General features: G+C 39.4%; 1 protein-coding gene across 12 annotated transcripts in view; it reads left to right on the forward strand.

Annotated features, from left to right (window-relative positions):
- Positions 1–15,912, forward strand: part of PTPRK (protein tyrosine phosphatase receptor type K) — a 563,838-nt gene that overhangs the window by 295,694 nt on the left and 252,232 nt on the right. For all 12 annotated transcript variants that reach the window (XM_034765702.1, XM_034765705.1, XM_034765703.1 and 9 more), the window contains exon 6: positions 5,945–6,119. In XM_034765702.1, coding sequence (XP_034621593.1) covers positions 5,945–6,119 — 175 coding nt within the window. The remainder of the gene's footprint in view (positions 1–5,944; positions 6,120–15,912) is intronic.

Consider the following 15,912-nt stretch of genomic DNA (forward strand, 5'->3'; position numbering starts at 1 on the left):
ACATTTTTAAAAAAACCTGACTCCATCACTAGTGTCCCCTCCCAACTGGAACAACCCTCAAGACCCTGAATTTTTGGCTAAATGCTCAGGTCAAAAGGAATAGCAATACAAACTCCCCAGACACAGTTTGACTTCTCTCAGGAGAGGGAGAAGAGAAGAATTGGTATCTCACCACAGATTTTTGTGTTTTAGGCAGGATAGAGACTGTTGTCCAACTTAAAGGCAGATTAAAAGCGGTACTGATAAGGATGATTATATGCTTCCGTTGACTCAAAGAAAAAGCATATGGCACATAAAATGGTTTAACTATCAAGATCTAGAAATGGTTCCAAAATTTATAGAACACTGTGATACAAGTGCCTGCAGCTCTGGAGTAATTATCAAGTGCTTTAAGATTGTTGCATTTTTTTTAATCAGCTGCTTATGGCATGTTGTTCTTTGCTACATCCACCATTATTTTCAAAAAAGGAGAAAAATGCTAGCTTAGAGCATGTGGCATGACTACTTCTGACCCCTCTGAAGTGAGTGATCCAAGGTTATCAAATCAGACAGCAGAGGAGTAAAGGAATCGGGAAGAGTGCAGGGTGCAGCCAATCCTTATTAGCATAAATCCACACTAATTTTAAATTGAGTTTTCAAAACCTAATTGAGCAGAGTTTTCAAGCTCTGTTCAGAGTGAGCGACACATAAATTGAAACAATATAGCTACCATGAACCTTCTAATGAGCAGTGAGCAGTGCTGCTTTTCTTTTTGCCCTTTTAAGAGCTCTGACATTAAAAAGAACCGTTCAATTAAGAGATCATTTCAAATCATTTGAACACTGTGACTGGTTAATGGTTTCCCAGTGCAAGATATATGCTAAGGTGAAGCCAGGGTATTCGCTTCAACTTCTATTTTCTAAGTGGGAGATCACTTTCTGATTGCAGTGTTGAATCCACTGGTGATTAAAATTATTTAAAAATATAGATAGATATACATGGGGATAAACTTTGCACACCTACTGGAGAAGCTGCATTCACTGCACTCATATTGAAGAAAAGTAACATTCAGAGAATGTTTCAACCTATCAAAATCCTCCTTCAATGAAATTTTAGCAAATTACACTTTTTAATTCTTTTAACTCCAATGTAATTCTAACTTTCATCCAGCCTGCCATTATCTTATGTTTCATTTACTGCAACATTCTCTTCTCTGGTCTCAATACATGCAATTTTGCCCCTCTTGTATTCATTTAAAATGCTGTTCCAAAGATCTTTTTCCTAGCCCATTGCTTTGACCATGTCACCCATCTCTTTACATACCTCCACTGGCTCCTTCTTCTCTATCACCAAATGTAAGCTACTTCTCTTCACTTAGAAGGCCATTCACAGTCTGTCCGCACTGTCCTTATGTCTTATATTCTATAAAGATGTCAACTTCTGCCTCTGATCCGCCAGTGGTGCTGGCCTTCATAGTCCGCTTGTTAAATTTTCAAACAAACACCTTCGTGCTTTCTCAGATGTTGCTCCTCATGCTTGGGAGGAGTTACCCATAACAGCAACAAAGTCGCCACATTGTCCTCCTTCAAAACTCTCCTTAAAACTCTTTTGCTGTGATCCCTACAGCAACCCGACAACAGTTAGGCTGCTGGAGTACTGGGACCGGAGCCTATCATGCTGACCAATATCATCTTATTGTATCTTTGTGCTCCCCCAGGCTGTCTATAGCAGGGTTTCTCAAACTTTTTTTGCTGGGCCCCCCTTTGAAAATATTTCAGGCTGTGATACCCACCCCCCTAACAAAAGTGATAGAAAATTACTATAGTATTGCCATCCTTCTGCACTGCTGCTGGCTGCTGCGTTGCCTTCAGAGCTGGGAGGCAGGACAGTGGCGGCTGCTGACCAGGCTCCCAGCTTTGAAGGCAGCGCTGCCACCAGCAGCAGCACAGAAGTAAGGGTGGCAATACCATGCCTGTTGCAGGGCTATCCCTACCATTTGTTCCCTGGCATTTTTCCACCCCTTCCTCTCTCTCCCTCCCGACATTGCATTCTGGGTGTCTGCCTTGCTCTTCTTGTCCTGGTTACGGCTCAGATCTTATGACCCCCTTGTGATAGCCTTGTGATCTCCTTTTGGGTCCAGACCCCCAGTTTGAGAAACGCTGGTCTATAGTCACCTGTTTTCTCTTATACCTAGATTGAAAGTTGTAGGGCAGGGACCGTCTTTTTGTTGTTTGTTTGTTCAGTGCCCAGTACAATGTGGTCTTGGTCCTGTGTGCTCTTGCAATACAAACAATAATTAATAAATAATTGTTAGTAAAAAGTAGTAGTATAATTAAAAAAAAAATCAGTAATGGAGGGTCTGTCAAGGGCTGCATAGTCTATGGCACTGTGGAGCCTTAGTTTTTAGGTTGCCTGAGCTTAAAGCTCAGGGGAACACTTTCAAAGATAATTTAAATGGGCACATTTTGAGTTGGGTGATTAGACTTTGTTAATACTGTTTTGGGTATCCTGTTTTAGAGCACAGTGAAGGCCTAAAGGAACTGTATAAAGGAGACAGACACCAGCCATTCTCGAACAATTCTAAATCCTGAAAATAAGGGAGTGATAACTCATTAATGCAGTCAGCAAAGACAATTCTAGGTTTTGTTGTGAACAGTAAATAAAAGTGTTAAGCTAATTAAATTTCTGTGTATTGATAGTGAGGCAATTCCATAACTGTTTTAAAGTGCTTCATTATTCAGTTTAAAATTAGGAACCCAGTTAATTGTGTTTTTCTAGCATTGAGCATGCAGAGCAGCTTTAATAAGGGAGTTGTAACATTTGGAGACTAATTTGTTTTACAGTACAGGCTATGTAAAGTTCTTCACTGTCAAGGAGAATGAGTTTGGAGCATTAGAATTTAAAAACATTGGAGTCAAAATGAAGGAAGTGCCTTAATGTAAGGAAATTCTACTTTTGAAGCAAAAAATGCATTGCATTTTTCAGAAACCTATATTTAGGGTTTTTTTTAAAAAGGGGATTAATCAGTTGTATTCTGCAGTAAAATCCCTCTGCTGGAGAAATAAATAGTATTCATGGAAAGGTAAAGAACACTTCTTAAAAGCATATTTTAACAACAAATGTTAAATCCTTTTATTTTTCCTCTTCTACTGCCATCCAACACTTTTCAGGAATAGACTCATTGAACTAGCTGAGTTGCCTTGCAGTCTTCTGTAATACCGTATTTCAAAATTTCAGTCTTTCAGTCAACATAATCTACACTTTCATCATCTTTAGTGTTTCTTAATAAGTGGCTGACAAGTTGTACGTGCTGGGAAAGAACATGATTTTCCTTCACCTTCTTTCTCCCTGGGCTGATGATCAGAACATAGATTGTAAGGAAGCTTCGACAAGTAGAAAGGAAGGAAACTGCAGTGTAATTTATTTATTTTAGTTAATATAAAGTTTGGATCTGGCGACTTAAAAATAATTTATCAGTGTGTAGACTAACGACATTCATTTTAAGTCTGATTTAAACTGAGGAAATAAACAGGTAGAGAATCTTGCTTTCAAATGCAATGAGCTAGCTAAGAGGAGGAAAGAGATACGTATTGCATAGTGCTTTTACTGTAGCTTGAGTAGTAGTGGAACATGAAGTCTTTAAGTGTGTAATAGCTGTTCGGTAATATAAGCTTTAGTAATACTGTTGATAGTTTGCATTTCAATGGTGCCTTCCGTCTGTGGGTCTCTTTGCAAACATTAGCAAACTAAGCCTAACTTCACCTTTGTGAAGTAGGTATTCTCCACATTTTACAGATGGGAAAACTGAGTCACAAAGAACCTATGATGTACCAAAGGTCATCCAGTGAGTCAGCCACAGAATTGGCAATAGAATCCAGCTCTCCTGACACCCAGTCCTGTGCTCTTACCACATGATACAATTTCAGATAACTATCCTATAAGAAAGGGATATTTGAGAGTTGTGTTAATGTAAGAGATGGTGGCTTTAAAAAGAGGCGGTATCTGAGTATATTTTTGTAGTATTTCAGATCAGAGTTTTCTCTTCTGCTGGAGATGCATTTTTTTCTGTTTCATTTGGCAATATTTCCTAGTTTTCTTCTTCAATCTGAGCCATGCCTGTGGGGGTAGTTGGAGGTTTCACAGTTGACTCAATGCCATCTCTGACATAACAGCAGAAAAGGAAATTAAATTGGTCTTCTCAATATAAACTTTTATCATGAAATAAAGGAGAGTCAGTCCAATAAAATTGCTGTTGATAAAGATGATGGAATGCTCTTCATACCGGAATTTTCTTGGATTGAGGGGAGTGGAAGTCTGTCAGGAGTATATAAATGGTAGCTTTCAGGTCAAGGTTGTAATGGGGTGTGGGAAATGGTGCATTTTGACTGCTATAAGGCAGAAAAAACTAAGATTCATGTTTCAATGTGTTAATGGTTAAAAATGAATAGTTTTACAGTGAGTCTGAGGCAGCACTAACAGCTGGCTAATTTACAGCAGTATGTGTTTTCATTAGGAGAGGGCAGCTCTTTATAGAGAACCTAACCCCGTACTAAGACCATAAATGTTAGATGTAAAATGAAATGATCTAGTACATGCCAGTAGCCCAGAAAACATACATATGCAGCTTTGACTCATTTCCTTTCCCCCTTCTTCTTTTTCTTTTTTTTTTTTTGCCAGAGGCTTTAATTTTATTAAATTCCAATTTGCTGCCTTTATGGCCCAGCAATATTGCTTCGTGCTCAGAAATTCTGAGTTTAAGTTTTGGGTGGTATTTCTTATTCCTGGGGTTGATTAGGAAGTTATACATTTCTACCTGAGGTGGCGATTTGATAGGAGTAGGCAATGCTGCTGCAGGACAGATAGTTGCCTCTGTTGATGAATGAGAAATGATGCTCACAGGTTCAGAAACAGCTGCATCCACTTGTACTTGGAGGGGGATGCTGTCTATGGGAAAGAGATGGTAACATCTCTGCTGGAGCTAGAGCTAGTCAATTTTTTTTTTAACTTCTGAGTTTTCAATGAAATTTAAAATTTAATTTTCATTGGGGGTGAGGAGATGGAACACAAACATTCACTTGAAAATTTTGCAGTTTTTTGTCACCCATGGAACTGATTTGAAATTTTTTTGATATTCAGAAATGGTGTTTTGTTCAAAAATTCAAAAATCGGTAAACATATTATGGAAAAATTCCTGTTTTCCATTTTTTTTTACAGGTTTTTTTCAACCAGCTCTAGTTGGAGGGTGATTGATGTCAGGCAGTGCAATTTCAGGAAGTGGGTGCTTGGTGCATAAGATCTAGCATAAAAGGGCAAAACCAGTATCCAGAAAGCTGTTGAAAATTCCGCAACTTTGTGCACAAGTTTTTGTATAACTTCTGTTTATAATGGACTGATAAATTGGTTTTAACTTTACAAAGTTTAGTAAGTTGTCCCAGTGATGCAACTCTCACAGTGTGATGCTGCTACTTGGAAAGCTAGGATCTCCTGTGAAAAGTTCCCATTATTGAACAATGCAAGATGGATGTGATGTGCTTGGCCTCTTGGGGTATGTCTACATTGCAATTAAAAACCTGTTCCAGCTGACTTGGGCTTGGGCTAAGGGACTGTTTAATTGCAATGTAGATGTTTGGGCTTGGGCTGGAGACCAGGCTCTAGGACCCTGCAAGATAGGAGAGTCCCAGAGCTCAGGGATCCTTAATTCAAACCCTGTGAGCCTGCGTGAGCTGGCATGGGCCAACCATGGCTTTTTAACTGTAGTGTAGATATACCCTGGGAAGGGCGGAAGACTGAACGCTTCCCAACTCTAGAGGGGAAACTCTTTGCTAGAACCTTCCATCATGGAAAACTCAGCATGGCGAGATTGTGTTTGGATGTTTTAAAATATATTTGTTGGTACTTTTATGTCTTTGTCAAGAGAAAAAACACTCTTATAAGATATCTTTGCACTGTTTTCTCTTATTTATAGCGACGGAATGGAGAAGATATTCCAGTCGCCCAAACTAAAAATATCAATCACAGAAGATTTGCTGCTACCTTCAAGTTGCAAGAGGTGACAAAAACTGATCAGGATTTATATCGCTGTGTAACTCAGTCAGAGAGAGGCTCTGGAGTGTCCAATTTTGCTCAACTTATTGTGAGAGGTAAAGTTGCAAATGTTTTCATTTTATGAAATTAAATACCCTTAACATCAATGCATCATATTTACGCTTTTATTTAGCCAACAGATAGCACAATAAAATTACAGAAATTCTCATAAAATAAAACTAATGAATGTGGCTGTATAGTTTTGACAGCCTCGTTTCTGACAAGTGCTTTCCATAGAATGGGATTCTATAAAAAGTCCTAATAATGCAATGCTTGTAAAATACCATATTCCTTTCCACTGTCTTCTAGATAATATTGGTTGAGATGACTACTGATTAACATTTAACAAATAATTTTACAGATATGAAAGTATCTACTGTAATAAGTTAATTTTTACTTCTTAATGTTTTGTGGGGTAGAGGAGAAGCAATGGTGTATTTGCTCAACCCCCATCCCAGAATACTTTAAATACTTTAAATGAATTTCAGTCCACTCAGAAGCATGGCAGCCTGCTGCAATGCAACCATGACTTATGCTTGGGGAGTGGGAGGGTTATGTTTTAATGAAGCTTGATGGCCCAGAAAGAAGGGATGTGAAAATTTTCTCTTTCAGTTGGCCTGTTGTGATCCTGTTTCCTGACTTCAGGTGACCTTGTTGGTTTACTTGCGCTTATCAAGTCTGGCAGTGGCTTAGAGTTTGTAATTTGGGGTGGTGGGGGATAAAGAGGCACTTGGTCTAGTCGTGAGAACACAGGACTGAGATTCAAGACTACTCGGTTCAGTTCCCAGCTTTGCAATTCACTTGCTATGTGATCTGGGGCAAGTCATTTAACCTTTCTGTGGCTATCTTTACTCAACTGTTCAATTACCTACTCACACATTTGCAGTGAGGCTTAATTAATATTTTTGTAATGTGCTTTGAGACTCCCAGGTGAAAGGTGATTGAGAAGTGCAAAATATTATTATTACAAAAACCATCATTAATTGGGCCCTGCCACTTCCTTGCTGAACAGCCATCAGCTTTAGTAATGTTACCTGCTGTTTTCTACAGTAATTAGTCATATTGTTTCTTCTAGTGGATCACTATATAATTTCCTTTTTTAATGTGATAAAATTAGTCCTGTGGCAACATGAAAACTTAATTTTTGATATAACTAAGAAACTAAAACATACGGACATTTGCCCAAGAAATGACTGATGTTTTTTAGTTCTTTCCAGTGCAAGAAAATAGTAAAGTAAAATAGTTTTTAAAAAGTTTTGGAAAACTCAAGTTAGAATATTGAAGTCCAGAGTAAAACTCAGCTTTATGACCCAATCTTAGCTTGATGGTAAGTAGCAATCTAGTCAATACAGACATTTTATATAGAGAAATTCTATTATTTTAAAAGTTCCGTTTTTTAAAAAGTATATATTGCACTTTCTAGAGTTAGAAGCTGAAGAATGTTAGCTATTTTATTGCATTTTAGTTAAATTTCTTTAATTGCTCTAACAGTTTTTCTACCAATGCATTGGTCTATTGGACATGAGAATAAAAAATGGGTGTATAGGATTTGTTGCTCACTGTTATATTTGAAAAACAATATACCGTAATATATTTTCTTGTTTGTCTGGATAACCACCAAATAAATCTTGTTAGCCAAAAACATACCCTTGGGGGTCAGCTACCCTGGTGTTAAAGCTGTGCTGAAAATTAACCATAATGACAGGTCCTATATCTCAGTGGCACTTTTAAGCTGACATCCTGCTACATGGATACAAAAGATGGTAATTTTAAGGGAAATTTTTGGGCCACTGATATGAATTACCTTTAATAAGAGCTGGCATAGTATTGCCCATTGTCAAAGATGACCCAGGGGTAAGAGTTTATTAGTGCATTTCCTCCTAAACCGAAAGTGACAGGGCTTGCTTAGGGCCTTTTTGTTGCTGTTTGTAACAAATGAAAATTTCACTGTGGAATTCTCATGCTGAAGAGTATTGATCTGTGTGTTCTCACAGCCAGAGGAAAAAAAAAATACGGTGAAACACAATTTACTTTGTCATGACTTTAGGATTGCTTCCAGATCATTCTGAGTAATGATAATGTCTTCAGCTTGTAGAAGCCAAACTTTATTGACAACACTGGTTATTAGCGAGCGAGAGATGAACAGCATCTGTTGCTCAGTGCATCAAAATTTTGGTGTGTGTGTGTATATATATATATATATATATATATATATATATATATATATATATATACTGTATATGTGTGTAGAATACATACTTTAATATAGATGTGTAAACAAGGTACAGTTTACTACTCAGCAAGGTATTTTAATATTGTTAATGGAAATTCCAATTTTATAACTTATTCTATCCAAATCACCATCTGCAAATCAGCATCTAATTATTCTTACAAGGAAATTATCTCTAGACTTTATTACCGGATTTTTTTGGCACCACTTTCAAAGATCCTCTAAGAAATTCCTTGGCTGTTTTATTTCACTTTCATTAAGTTTTGTTTCACAAGAAAGACCAGTACAGTGTTTTCAATTCAACTACAACATTTTACCAGAGGTATTTCCAGTCAATAATTTAATGTTGAAACCTTTACTTTGAGTTGCGCTTCAGCTCTCAGCTCAGTAGCTGTGTTGTATTGATTTTAATTGGTTTCTGTGGCACAGCTGTCAGTCTTGTGTACTTTCCTTCTACAGGAGGCTGTGTACAGTTTCAGACAATAAAGTTACCTAACTGAAAATGTCCCCCAGTCCCATCTTCCACTTTCATTTGTTCCCTGATAAAATTGCCAATGCCCAGAAGACAATATGTAGCCTTGTGCAGATGCCTGTTTTGGGGGGGTTGAGTGTAATATGGGGTAGGAGAGGGGAGAGAGCTATGAAATCTAAATGCTAGCTAGGGTGACCAGATGTCCCGATTTTATAAAGACAGTCCCGATTTTGGGGTCTTTTTCTTATATAGGCTCCTATTACCCCCCACCCCCTGTCCTGATTTTTCACATTTGTGGTCTGGTCACCATAATGCTAGCAACTGGGGAGGCCAGTTCCTTTCTCACTACAAAGCATATGGGTGAACACCGAGGCTGAAACATAGGCTTGCATTGTTCTGCATTTCACAAATAATGCACCTGAGTATTATGGTTTCTCTAGAGTATTTCACATAGTATTTCTCGATTTGCTTTCATTTAAACTAGCTACATGTCATTCAGCAGGTTGAGTATGCAAAATTTCTGGTACATTATTAGATGTTGCAAGATAAACAGGATCCACAATATCCTTATTTCACACAATGGTTCTTGCACAAGTTACTTTGAAGAAAATGTTGATTAGTGTGAATCTGCTAGTCATGGAAGAGAAAATTTATCAGGGGAATACATATGTCCAGCTGCAACTTTTTAAACTGAGCTATAGATAGTTCCATCATTTGTCTGAAAGAGATTTGATTATTTTATTGAAACATTTTAAAGTGTAACTTTTACTGAAGTCCTGTCCTTGGTCACAATTATGGAAGTTGTTTTTTATTAATGGCAAGAGTTTAGTAAATTTTTTTTCCTTTCTCTTCTCTGTTCTATCATCCCAAATTGAGATTACTATGTGAAGTTGAAATGAGTGGCTTACTTCTTGTTTCATAGCTCCAGCATGCAGTGATGTTAACCTCCCTAGCGCCCACAAGTTAGGGACATTACAAATATAGACGGCTTTCCTCGGGATGTTCGTTGTATTCCGACTACCTCAAAACCGTGCTTTTAGAAGTCAGAACAAAGTGAATTCCTGTTTCATTGGTTTGTTTTTTCATATCAATAAAGATTTTTCCCCAGGCTTTTTGCATTTGATTAAGTTCTTCCATCAACTTGTTTCGGCTCATAAAGGGGACTTCTCCCCATGTTACTAAAGGGGGAGTGATAAAGTGGTTTGAATATATCTCTCTGAGTGAGCCTAGTGGATGTTTCTCTCAAGTGTGTGGATTTCTCAGGGGAGTTAAAGAGGAGGTTTGGTCACTTGTATAGCAGAATTTACTCCACAGTTCAGCTCAAAGGAATCCAGTTTCCTATTATTGTGGTGGATGATTTCTCTAGTGTCTTTCAGGCCTGATGTCTTCCTAAGTAACTGTCTAGGAATAAATTCAGACAACCAGTCATCAGCTACTGATAAATGTCTGACAGAACCCTAGAACTCAAGGGCACCATTATGGGAGAGTGGGTCTGTGAGGCCCACCGAGTCTGGGCCTTGACTAACCTTTTGGTTGGGGAAAGTATGTTTCATCCTTAGCCAAACTGATGTTTATGGAATGAACCCTTTTACATTTAAAGTAATTTTTTTCCCCAAAGGTTCACTGCACTATATAAGTTCATGCTAACTGGAATTGAAATGTGTATGTTGCCTTGTCGAACAATGTAGAACTTTTATTAATTTTCATTATAACAGGGTTCCTTATGAGCAGGTTCCACTATATTTGTATCCAAAACTTGGATCAATTTTTTTTTTTTTAAAGTTACCTTATTTCCAAGGCCACAGAACTAAGGCTTGTCTTGTAATTTTATGTATTGAATTGTTGGTGTTTAGAACAGCCATGGTTGAAGTAAGGATGTCTGGATAATTCTGCCAGGAGGGGGATTGAATATATGCATTGGATTTTAGTTTCCAAAGGCAATATGTTTCAGATAAGATTCTATATGGAGAAATCTTTTAGTGGTGTGAAAACACTGTATTAGATTTCCCATTTGGGGCTGTGCTTATCTCCTAAGAACTGCACCATAATCTTTATTATGGTGAAAACAAGAGTCCAACTGTAAGATAGTTTTGTCTTTCTTACCTGAAATCCCTTTAGGATTTTATCTAAGAAACCAGTAGTTAAGATGATGCCTCTGATGATGCTAACACAGCTTGATGATGGCACTGGCACCTGGAAAATACTTCTCCTGGGAATATTTTTCTTTTCTCACTAGAAGTGTCTGCATTTCTTCCATATAGGAAAGTTGTGGTAGATTCAGATTCTCATTGGCAAGTTAACTAGTGCCCAGTTTATCTGGGGAATACATTAATCTCTGAACATGTCATTCTTTGTGTCCTAATTCTTGCCACCTGGTCTATTTGTTAAGCACCGTGGTAAGTTTGAAAATATTCAATCTGATTTCATGAAGAGTACTAGGTGACAAAATGAGGAAAAGGCCTGAAGTGGCCTAAATGATGTTAATATTCCCCCTGTTTGCAGTGGAATTAACTCCTTTAATACCAGATTGGTGCATAGAACTATGGTTCTGTTCCTCAGTGTTAAACTAGAAAAATCTCCAGCTGTCTGCTCCCACAATAACAGTTTATTATCTAACTAAATGAGAAGGGATGTGATTCAAAGATCTAAGTCCGGACACTTCAAGACATGGCTGTTTGCATCTAAAACCACAAACTACTCTGTATTTTACATCCTAGAGGACTGGAACAACACTTCAGATGGACAAATCAGCTTTACTAGTGATATCCAAATTCGCTGTCCAGGGGAGGTAGCATAGTTGAGTGCCTAGAGCATTGAAGTGGGACTTAGGAGAACTGATTAGTCATTGACCGACTGTATGATCTTGGGCAAGTCTGTTTGTTTGCCCTTCCATCTCTTTTCTCTCTTTTTTTCTAGTTTGACTGTAAGCTCTTTGGGGCAGGGATTGTATCTTATGTGTATGTGCACTGCCTAGCAATGGGGTCTCAGTCTTAATTGGGGCCTCTAGTTGTAGTATAGTAAATTATAAAGCCATACATTTCTGTAGAATTTAAGCTTAAGTCAGCAGTCAACTCTAGTGGCATTTGCTGCCACTGACAGCCACCGAGTGAGGTCAGCAAGAATCATGCCAGTTTTATTGGTGCTTTTCAGTTCCTGGTGAACTCCAGTGCAGTTGTTGAGTCATGCCAATTTCTCATTGTTGCTGCTTTTGGAATCAGGAGGAAGACCCAAAAATGGAGCCAAGGGGAAGGGTACAATACCAGGGACTTCCCCTGTTCTCAATGTTCCAATTTGGAGGTAGGCTTTGGAGAGGGAGAAAGGAAGGAGAGAGGTATTTCTTTTCGGCAGCCATAGAGGAGTTTTGGGGAGTGCTTTGCATTGTTACAGCCCTGGCTGAGTAAATCCTTGTGCACAGTCACCAGGTTGTTGTATTAGACTGAAACTTTAGATCCCACATGCTTTTTAGCTTCCTGAGTCTGAGCTGTTTCCAGACACTGTCTCCAACTCTGGTTCTTCAGGCGTACTCCTTGGATACAGACTTCAGACTGCTGGCATCCCTTCTTGGGATGTAGAGTCCTGTAGCTCAGTTGCCCTACGCAGTGCTGGCCTTACCATGAGGTGAACTGAGGCGGCCGTCTCAGGTGCCAGACTAGAGCGGAGGGGGCGCCACTAGGACCCAGCGTGTAGAAAATTGTGTCTGCTGCTGGTGCATATGTATTCTCTCTGCTCTAGATGCACAGAGATGGTGGAGTGCTGTGCTGGAGGAAGGAGGGCACAAGAGACATAACAGGCAGGCAGGAGAAAAGGTGAGAGGCAATAACAGAAAGCAGCAGGAGCTGCAGGGAGAGCGAGGAGGAGGAGCTCTTATGTACCTCTCTAGCACCCCCAGGAGCCTGGATTGATTAACACCAGCTTCTCAGGGAGCTTCCTGTTTCCTGCTGCTTCCCTGAACCCACATGAGAACAGGCAGTCAACTGAAGTAGTAGGAGCCAGTTAGGCCCTTAAGACACCGATATCTTCCCTCACTCAGGCCCTGCTACCAGCCTCCTTATTTGTCCCCTTCAATTGAGTGTTGAGAGCCATATATAGTCTCTTTACTGGCAAAATGTTCTGAAAAGGCTCATTGCCATTGTGAGAATGCTTGCTACCCAAAACCTAGCACTGTGTGACACTTCAGATCAGGTGTGTTTGCCAAACAATGGAAACTTCCTTAAAATTGTGGCGCTGATGGCTGAGTTTGATGCTGTACTCCACCCAAAAAAATGTACATACACCACTACCTTGGAGAAACAATTGAAAATGAGATCATACAGTTACTGGCAACAAAAGTCAAACAGAAGATTGCGGCAGAGCTGAAGTCAGCAAGATATTACTCTGTTATTCTGGACTGCACACCTGACATCAACCATATGGAACAAATGACTTTAATGGTGCGTTTTGTAACAACTACAGAACCTAGTGAAAATGTCCCTGCAATGGTGACTGTCCGAGAGCATTTTCTAGAATTTATTGACATTGATGATACTACAGGAGCTAGTATGACAAATGTGCTTCTTAAAAAGCTGGAAGATAGGGGAATTGCGATAGCTGACATGAGAGGTCAGGGGTACGATAATGGTGCCAACATGAGAGGAAAGAACAGAGGAGTGGAGATACGGATCTGAGAGTTAAACCCTTGAGCTTTTTTTGTCCCGTGCAGTTCTCATTCATTGAACTTGGTGGTCAGTGATGCAGCATCAGCTTCTAGTGAGGCTGCTGAATTTTGTAATGTAATTCAAAGCATCTATGTATTTTTCTCTGCATCAATGGCAAATTTGGAAGCAACATCTGGGAACATCCTCTCTGGCGCTGAAACCACTGAGTGCCACATGATGGGAAAGTCGAGTGGAGGCAATAAAGCCTATCAAACACCAAATTTGGAAGATAGATGATGCCATAGTTGCCATTATGGAGGATAATGCTATGACAGGAACTGTTCGTGGGAGAACAGTGGCAGAGGGAAATGGAACCACCAGAAACATACATAACTTCAAATTTCTGTGTGGCTTAGTGTTGTGGCATGACATACTGTTTGAAATAAATGTTGTAAACAAGAGACTCCAAGGTGTTGACCTTGATATATCTGAAGCAATGGAAGAACTGGACAAAGCAAAGTCATACCTACAGTTGTACCGGTCAGATGAGGGATTTCAAAACGTTCTGAAGAGTGCACAGAAGTTGGCAGAGGAACTTCACACTGAAGCTATTTTCCCACCCATTCAAGAATACAAGAGTCACCAAAGAAGACGGCATTTTGATTATGAGGCATGGGATAATCCCATAAGAGATCCCAAACAACAATCAAAGTTGAATTCTTTAACCAGGTGCTAGATTGTGCAATACAGTCAATTGAAAAATGTTGTATGCAGCTCAAGGAACACAGCAGTATATTTGGGATGTTGTATGATATTCTAAAACTCCTCGCTATACCTGAAGACCACCTACACCAGCAATGCAGGGCACTAGAGACAGTATTGATTCATGATGACATGCGTGATATTGATGTGAGTGATTTAGGTGATGAACTGAAAGCCCTTTCAAGATACATTTCAGCAGGATCAACTCCGAAGGCTGTTCCGGAATATATATGCACAAATAAGATGACCACCCTCTTTCCAAATGCTTTTGTTGCTCTGCGCATACTTCTAACACTTCCTGTAACACTAGTCAGTGGAGAACGCAGCTTCTCCAAGCTGAAGTTTAAAAAAACAAACTACGCTCCACAATAACACGGGAGAGGCTAGTTGGCCTTGCAACCATCTCAATAGAGCGTGAGCTGGTCCAGACTGTGGACCTTCAGGAAGCAGTTCAAATCTTTGCAACCAAGAAGGCATGGAAAGCACCACTTTGATTATTCAAACAGATAAAAATGCCAGTGTTTACTATGCAGACAAGAAAAGTTACATTTGCTGTTCAGGCATTTGAAAGTTAAGTGTTACTTAAAATTTTTGAACAAGGCATTTTAAGTTTAGTTCTCCTTTATTGGGGTAGGTAGCAGAGCAGTACCATGAGAGGAGTAGAACAGGAAGAAGGCAGAATTTAGACCTTTCAAAGTTTTGGCCCAAGCAGGGGGCATGGGGGCATCATTTGAGCTCCCTGCCTCAGGTGCCAAAATCTTGTGGGCCAGCCCTGGCCCTAGGCACCAAGACCACTGGTGACCCTTTCTCTCCCAAGTCTCCCAGTAACTTAAGCCTTTGTGAGTACTTTGGATGATTATTACTGTACCCTTGGAGAGTTTGTGATATTTAAAGCAAATAACAGACGCTTTGGAAACGCACTTTTAAACACACTTTCTTAAAATATAGAAAACGAGAGAGAGAGAGAGAGAGAGAGAACTGTGGGAAAAGAGCACAAGAGATGTACAGATCTGTGGGAAATAATCTGCCTGAAACACCCTGCCACAGTTTCCTCATGCTTCCTGGGAACCTTTTGGGCGGGAGTCCAGGACCTACATCTGCTATCCTGCTGATCAGTCTTCTCTTCTGGTTCTGGTCTGTCTTCGCTGTAAACAGTGTATCCTCTTTTAAAGAAGAGTTTAATACCTTGTCTCTTTCAGTCCTTCCCCTGGTTTTTTTCCATTCTCTAACCCTCTTAGGATGTGGCTTCCAGCACTCAGCTTTGTTACAGTGGATGAGAGTCATTAAGAAGTCAATAAATAGTCTTTGGCTGATAGTTTCCATTGTCCTGCTATGGCAAGATCATCCAATAGCTGATAGTCCTTAATGTCTGTCCATTCAGGGACAGTGATCAGGTACCAGACTCCTTCCCCTTAACACAAGAGAGCTTATGAAGGATACAGTGAAAGATATAGAGTCATAGAAATGTAGGGCTGGAAGGAACCTCAGGAGGTCATCTAGTCCATCCCCCAACACCAAGGAAGAATCAAGTGAACCTACACCATACCTGATAGGTGTTTGTCCAACTATGATACTCTATACTATTATGTTCACCACTTTTATAAGACTATGGTAAATTTTGTACAAAGTATGCCTTGTGGGGTATCATTCAAAACATTATAATCTGCTGAATATTATTCTCCCAGTAAAATGTGTGTATCAACATTGTATGTAAAGTTACAAAATTCTACTGTATAACATTATATATCCAA

This window comes from Trachemys scripta, chromosome 3 (genome assembly GCF_013100865.1).
Source record: "Trachemys scripta elegans isolate TJP31775 chromosome 3, CAS_Tse_1.0, whole genome shotgun sequence".
Classification (NCBI taxonomy): domain Eukaryota; kingdom Metazoa; phylum Chordata; order Testudines; family Emydidae; genus Trachemys; species Trachemys scripta.